The sequence below is a fragment of the Camelina sativa genome, chromosome 5 (genome assembly GCF_000633955.1).
Source record: "Camelina sativa cultivar DH55 chromosome 5, Cs, whole genome shotgun sequence".
Taxonomy (NCBI): Eukaryota; Viridiplantae; Streptophyta; class Magnoliopsida; order Brassicales; family Brassicaceae; genus Camelina; species Camelina sativa.
Window position 1 is genome coordinate 6,033,957 of NC_025689.1, and position 7,243 is coordinate 6,041,199.

The window sequence follows — 7,243 nt, forward strand, 5'->3', positions numbered from 1 at the left end:
ATATATATATAAGTATATTTTCTTAATACATAAGCTTTAATTTTGTGCCTTGTGATGGTCCTCGCTTTCATATATTCACACATGTAAACCGAGATTTATAGATCAAATCAACAATAACACCTATAACTTAATATATAAATCCGTTTCATCCCTATTAATAAATGTTGTTGTAAAACTTTATTATTGTTTCACAAAGAAATGTTTTTGTTGTAAAACATAACGACCAATTCGAATTGGATGAAATCCTTATGTAAAAGTTAACTCTTGTCCCTTAGAATAATTTCCACAATGTGTTATTTTATATTTTTAGATTCAGCTAAAATAATCGATTTATCTGGTTGATAGTGATTATATATAGTTGATTTCTGTGTAGATTGATCCGAGTAGAATATATGGAGCGGATTTAGGAGACAAAGGTGTTATGTAGACCGAATTCCGAGGTGTTAGCATAATGATTATTCAATAGGATCGTTGATCATATAATGATTTATAACTAATAATTTGAAAAACAAAAGAAATGAAAAAGAGATTGAAAATAGGAAAAGTGGGTTAAAATGGGTGCTTTGGTCGTTGGACGACAGCCGAAGCATCGCGACCGGTCCATCATGTTCCCCCTCTCTCTCTCTCGCTCTCTCTGCTTTTTTCCTCTGCATGGCAATATCTTCTCGTAGATGTTATTGATCGTCACGCTCCCTCGAACCGCGTGACTCTAAAACACTGAGCCTTGGGACCATTTTCCGAGGTTTCTTTTGTAAGTTTTACTTACAACGAAAACATTCTCCACACATTTCGATAGATTTGATCTGTCATCTATAGTGTGATTGATATATGGATCACATACTAGTAAACTAAAAACGGCTAACTAAACTAATTTACAGATTTAAATATGTGTTTTTATACGGTTTTTAGTTTAGCTTTACGATAGATTTTATCAGTTATTGATACATATGGATCAACTAGTAGGCTAGTAGTAACTACAAAATGGCAAACAAAACTAATATTTAATATTCGTTCATTGGAATAGGTGTAGATTTTGTGTGGAATATATAGTTTGGTAAGTAATGGCTTTGATTTTGTAATTTAGGATCACAATAGAATCGTTATGCAGTTCCACAATACTTATCCAATTGCAGTGTAAGCAATCCGCAAATTGTTATTATTTATATATTGTACTCGTATGTGCAATCATTCTCCAAGTTACAAATAATATATTTCTAGTCAAGTTGTTTCTTCTTTTCGCTTTACCAATCATAGAAGTTATGTTACAAACAAAACTATATTTTGGTAATATGTAGGCAAACTAGTACAGTATTGTTGAGTGTGTGGTCTAAAAGTTTCAGTGTAGGTAAATAATAAGTATGAATTCCAATTTTTTGATCCGTCATTTGTAGGATTAAATAAATTCCATTAAGATAACAATTCTAGGATGACATTTTGGAACAAATCAGTGTTAACGTATAATTCTTTTCTTTAGACGATCCAGATTCCAGAATAAAGATGCAGAAATAAACCTTTCACGAAAAATTAATGATCGGAATGATACAAAATCAATAATCAAGAGTTGAGACAACAAAAAAAGAACTATTTACATTGCTTAGCCCTGAAATTCTCATGGTCAAGAAGCCTAACCATGAGCTTCTCAAGCCTCTTCCAACTCACCGTTGGCTTAACAACCTCAGGAGTCTTCAACCCCAATCCATTTTCTGTTTGACCCAACAGCTCGGTATCGATCTTATCGAGTACGAGATCATCCTCTCGAAACTGCCTTGCGAATGGAGCCCCGCTTTGGACCATATCCAAGAAATTCTCAACCGTTAGATTCAAGGCGCGCTGTTGGAGTTGCGGATCCCAGTTTGTGTAATGCAGGTCGTGGTTAACAGTTGTGTTCTGATAATCTTTGTTGTTGCACACAACTGTCTGAAAATAGCCTTCGGATGACAAGAGGAAGTTGGTATAGTACATCAATAACGTTCTTGGGAGATTGTCCCATCCCCAAATGCAGAACTCGAGGAATGGTCTTGTTAAAGCTACGCTGGTTGAACCTATTAGAACAAGATTCATCCACAAAATGAAGAAAAGGCAATCATTAGGATAAGAGTGACGATGAAATGAGATTAAGTGTTTTTTTTTACCCATGAAAAGTTTGAATGAAGCAGGCAAAGATCTCCGTTCTTTAGCCCAAAAGACACCAGACTTCTTCAAATGGTAAAAGCCAGGGTCAATAATGATAGGCCTTGCTCTTTGGTTCCTGCAAAAAAATTACAGTTAGAGCCGTTACACAAGAAGCAACATAAATGATCTGTTTCTGAAGAAAAAAATAAAGAACATTCAAGGTAGGTATACATAATATTAGCCCCTCACTCTTTCCAACCGATGTTGCTTGTGTGCTCAATGAAGTTCAGGTAGCGAGGCAAGTATGAGAAGATGTGCAATATATCTGAAACAAGCGAAAAGTACAATAAGATCACTGAACTATAAAACAAGAATCGACAAGTCCAAGCCAAAACCACAATTAGACACACCTTCTTGTGTTTTACATTCAAGTCCAGTGTTCAGAGTCTAGTTAGAGTCAATACACAGAAGCAAACCAAACATATATAATCATAAGTCTTCCTAGTTCTTGTACAAGTCAATAATGCAAGAAGACAGTAAGTTCAACTTCTACTTTTATTTACTCTAAATCCTAGCTCTGATCAAACTCCTCTGAAGGAAACCTTAAACAGAAGGGATGAGAGGGTAATCAGAAGCATGAGAAATGAGGTTGCTTACTATAAAATACAACATTGTCTACAAAGCAACCAACCAAACCATACATAAGATTGATGAACCATTAGAACCAAATACACATGAGCCAATCAAATACATAAGACTTTTGTTCCACATAATTTTCCTACTTCAGGACTTCCTCCTATACACCTATTTTGATATTGGATTACATAAACAAGAACATTTCAATTTGAATCTCCAATGAACTTATCACCACCAAAACATGAAGCAAAAAAGATTTATGAAATTTGGTTTAAAGATTGAACAAAAAAAAGTTACCATCTTGAGGCATGAGAGGGTAATCAGAAGAACTAAGATTAATAAACCAATCCCAATCCTTAGCTTTCTTCAACAAAATCGCAACACCATGAAGCGTACTAGCTAACATCGTCGGACCTTTCTCCGTAACCAAATCAGCCAAACCAACAACCATAACATTCCCAAACTTCTTCTTCTTCTTCTTCTCCGATCTCACATACTTAGCAAGCTCCATCCTCTCTTCATCGGAAGCTTCCAGGTCCAAATGAAGAAGATAGTAATTTCTCGGATGGTGTATCGCTCTCAGCAACCTCTTCACACGATTCCCATCTCCTTTCGTCCCCGTTACCAGATACGCTAACCTCGGAAGATTTGATTCTCCGGTTAAGCTTCGATTTGGAGTTAAACCGGAGGATGAATCTGATGGTTTTCGAGAGGTTAGTGTTAAACCCAGAAGAAATAAAACTAAAACGCCGAATACTACTGAAACCACCGGTCGTGAATAAGAACGAGGAGATGAAATGTGAGATCTTTTCATGTTTTAATCATACAAAAATGAGAGCTTTACGATTTCTCTCCGGAGCATGTCCGTCTCTAGATCTGAGCCGACGGTGGAGAGAGAGAGAGAGAGACCGGGAAGAAGAAGACGAAAGTTTCGTTTTTTTAAAATCGGTTGGTGAAATACCAAAAACGCTGTCGTTTAATTAAGAGAAGACGTGGATGAAATAATGACCGTCCGATTAATCTAGGAGCTTGCTGTGAGTCAACGTCAGATCTCACATCACACACTCACAGTTGCTTACGGAGTTACGAAGCAACCAAATTAAAAAAAAAAATTTAACGGACATATTTTTTTTTTCGAAATTGACGTAATTTGTTTTACAAAATATCTATATTAAAAAAAAAATTGTGGAAAATAGCAAAATCGAGAAATAAATTATATTTAATTATTATATTAAAAAAAAAAAAATCAAACTAAACTAGAAGCATCAGGTAGACCTTGACGCCAATCGTCATTTCTATTAGTGGCTGAAACGCGACGGTTTCCACCGCTGCGATTCGCGTTAACAGTAGTAACGTTGGCGGTTTCGGTGGTGTGTTGTTTAACAGGGACTTCAGCTCGGCAAATGGGACAGTTAGGATGATCTTGAAGCCACTCTTCAATACAATCCACGTGGAAAGCGTGGTCACACGTAAGCCTCCGTATTTTTTCACCGTCGGTGATTACGTATAGACACACCGTGCACTCGTTTCCGATCTCCTTCGGATGTTTCTCCTCCTTTTGGACTTTCTCGCCGGATTCAGGAGGAGATACTACGGTCGTGGTGGTCGGTGAGGTGATGTCGACGGTGACGTCGTCGGAGGAAGAGGATGTGCTGCTGCTGCGGCGTGAGGAAGAGGAGTTGCGTCGGGAGGAAGAAGAGCAGGGGACGGTGAAGAAGAGAGCGTAAACTAAGGCGGGAACGGCGACGATTGCGATGACGGCGAAGATTAGTTTGAGAGGAGAGAGGTCGATGCTTCGTGGAGGAGCTGGGAACGGTGGTGGAGGGCCGAAGATGATGAAGGTTGAGTTTGTAGTGATGGTCGTGCCGGGAAAGACGGTGTCGGGAACAGTAACGGTGGGAGTTGGGACGACGGCGTCGTAGCCGGAGTCGGAGCCGAAGGTTGTTGTTGAATTATTGAACATGATTATGTGAATATGAAATGTGGTGGGGGACGAACGAGTGATAATAATAATAATGGATAGTGCTTCTTATTACTAACTAAGACTATCCTCATTAATGTGATCCTTAGTTGTTTCTTAAGGTAATTTTTAATAATAAAAAGGGAAGAAGAAACTTTGTTAAGAGAAAAGGAAAATTTTGTTGATTATTGATAGAACCAAGTTAAAGTGTTTCTTAGTAATAAATATAATAAAATAATAATTAATAACTTAAAATCAAAATTATTTTATATATCATAAAAACATATTTTAATAATAAAAACATAAAATAACATACAATATTTAAAATTAAAACATAAAATGTTTTTAAAAAATGTCGTCTGCTTCACCGGAACCAAATCGACGACGAATCCATTAAGAATCAGATGTGGGAATCAATTGAAAGAAAAGAAAGAAGTAACAAGACGATTTTGTGGAGAAAGAGATAGAAGAGAAAACTCGAAAATGAAATAGAAAGGCCAAAAAAAAATTTACCCCATTAATCTCATTTCACCTTTCAACCCATTGATATTGCGCCACCTATCCTTAAGAAACGTTTCTTGTGATCCTAAAATAAGAAACGTTTCTTACAGTTCTTACATTTTGTTTCATTAATAATTAATTTCTCTAACTAAGAAATTTTCTAAGAAACAACTAAGAACCACCAATGAGGATAGTCTAAGTTTGGTTTTTTTCCTTTTTTTCTTCGGCGAAAGGTCAAAATTAAATAATTTTATTTGTGAGAACAAAATTTAAAAGTAGTTTTGAGTATTCACTTACAGCTTAGCGGCTGTATTAATTTGCTAATCTCGTATCGTATGCAACAATCACTTTCGTAACTATTTTAATTATGCTTACATAACAAAGTAATAAATCTCTTTCATTGGTTTATTTAATTTTGATAGCGTGTCTCTATAATTCTAGTATGTATATGTAATTTCGTTTATTTTTTTAATACAGTGATAAAGATGAAGAAGGATCTTCTTTGGTGTTTTGTTATGATGGTTACATGGCACTAGTGGTTGGACATTTGGTGGTTTGTCGGTGCCACCAAAATTATTTATTCTTTTATTTCCAACCTTTATATATCTCTACTCTACTCTACTCTTGGTTTTGGTTATAAGCTAATAATAGACCAGTGATTTGAGCTTTGAGGCGTAGTGGAGTATAGTGATGATGGATTTTATGGGTTTTACTTTTACATGTTTGTACTTGTCAAAATATACAATGCGTAATGTTATGAACTTAAGATGAGTAAAAAGAATTATTACGAGAAGTTTTGAAAGTTCTATTCAAATTGATATCAGCAATATGTTTGTACAACTAAGTTATTATTATTATTATTATTAAAAAAAAATTATGGCAATAATAATTTTCAAGATTCGTGTTTCAAAGTGTCAATTACATATTTCAAAGATCACGAGACCGGTTATGGGGAAGAGATGAGGCTAGAGCGAACAAGATTGTTTTCATCGGCAAGAATTTGAACCGGGATAAGTTAGAGAAGGGTTTTAAAGCTTGTTTGATTTAAATTTTTGGAATTTTTATTTTTATAAACTATGTATATGTATACCGAGGAAAATAGTCAATGGAGTTGTTGTAATTCGATTTAAGTGCCGTCTGCCAAGAAATATAGTTGTTGAATTATATTGAGCGCACAAGTAAAAAAATTGGACTTCGTGGCAGTGGCAGAGATCTATTATACTTTCAAACTGACTCTATCTCAACTTCGGTACTTAAAATTACCTGAATCCTTGGTTGAGAGGTTCGAGAGGATATGATGCAGCAAACTTAATATCAAATCCATTTTGGCTTGATGTCTAAAAAAGTTTATATCATAAAAGTTGATGTTTTAAATGGGTTTTAACAATATTCATGGTTTAATTAACCTAAATTTAAAAGTGCATAGTATAAATAGCCTACATTTGAAAGTTCATGATATAAATAATCTACATTTGAAAGTTGTTAGTTATTATTATTATTATTCTATTTTATTTTGTTTTAGAAGTTGTGATATCAATTTTGAAACTAAAGAAAGTCAAGATCTTTGCCCATAATTTGATCCTAATTTATAAATGTAGATTTCTACTTAAGAAAAAAGGGTCAATATAAATCATTAGATAATTTTCTTTTATTTCTTCTCATAATTTGTTTATTATTGATTGGAGAAAAGTAAATCAAGTTTTTGTATGACCTAAATATATTGTAGTGAGACTAACCCATTAAATAATTACATGGATTACCTATTCTAACAAGGCAAAAAAAAGTCCATAATATCAAATTCATGAAGTTTTGTTTGATAGAGAAAAAGTTTAGAACATATAAAGACCACAAAGATAAAGACAATTTAGACAACGATGTATTAGTGTATGTTGTTCTTCTTTTATTTACCACAAATCCAACGTTGTTGGTTTGAAAACCAAAAAATAATTTATATGCTCTTCTTCTTATCACCAAATATATTTTAAACAAATTTTATAAATTTCTTCAAAAAAAAAAAAAAAAAAAAAAAAAAAA

General features: G+C 34.3%; 2 protein-coding genes across 2 annotated transcripts; both read right to left on the reverse strand.

The window, feature by feature from the left end:
• LOC104785747 (beta-glucuronosyltransferase GlcAT14C-like) lies at nucleotides 1,497–3,702 on the reverse strand. Its single transcript, XM_010511013.2, has 4 exons — nucleotides 3,046–3,702; nucleotides 2,362–2,437; nucleotides 2,133–2,248; nucleotides 1,497–2,042 (listed from the first exon to the last, which is right to left on the reverse strand). The coding sequence occupies exons 1-4, from the start codon at nucleotides 3,560–3,562 to the stop codon at nucleotides 1,582–1,584; spliced, it is 1,170 nt and encodes a 389-aa protein (XP_010509315.1). The 5' UTR covers nucleotides 3,563–3,702; the 3' UTR covers nucleotides 1,497–1,581.
• On the reverse strand, nucleotides 3,940–4,863 carry LOC104785748 (RING-H2 finger protein ATL33-like). The gene has a single exon (XM_010511015.2). The coding sequence runs from the start codon at nucleotides 4,709–4,711 to the stop codon at nucleotides 3,995–3,997; it is 717 nt and encodes a 238-aa protein (XP_010509317.1). The 5' UTR covers nucleotides 4,712–4,863; the 3' UTR covers nucleotides 3,940–3,994.

Bases quoted from the DNA above. Each gene is read 5' to 3' on its own strand.
- LOC104785747 (XM_010511013.2), bottom strand. From the start codon at position 3,562: ATGAAAAGATCTCACATTTCATCTCCTCGTTCTTATTCACGACCGGTG. The intron at 2,438-3,045 runs GTAACTTTTTTT...CGCTTGTTTCAG, and splicing joins CCCTCTCATGCCTCAAGATG to ATATATTGCACATCTTCTCA. The intron at 2,043-2,132 runs GTAAAAAAAAAC...TTGTTCTAATAG, and splicing joins TTCATTCAAACTTTTCATGG to GTTCAACCAGCGTAGCTTTA.
- LOC104785748 (XM_010511015.2), bottom strand. From the start codon at position 4,711: ATGTTCAATAATTCAACAACAACCTTCGGCTCCGACTCCGGCTACGAC.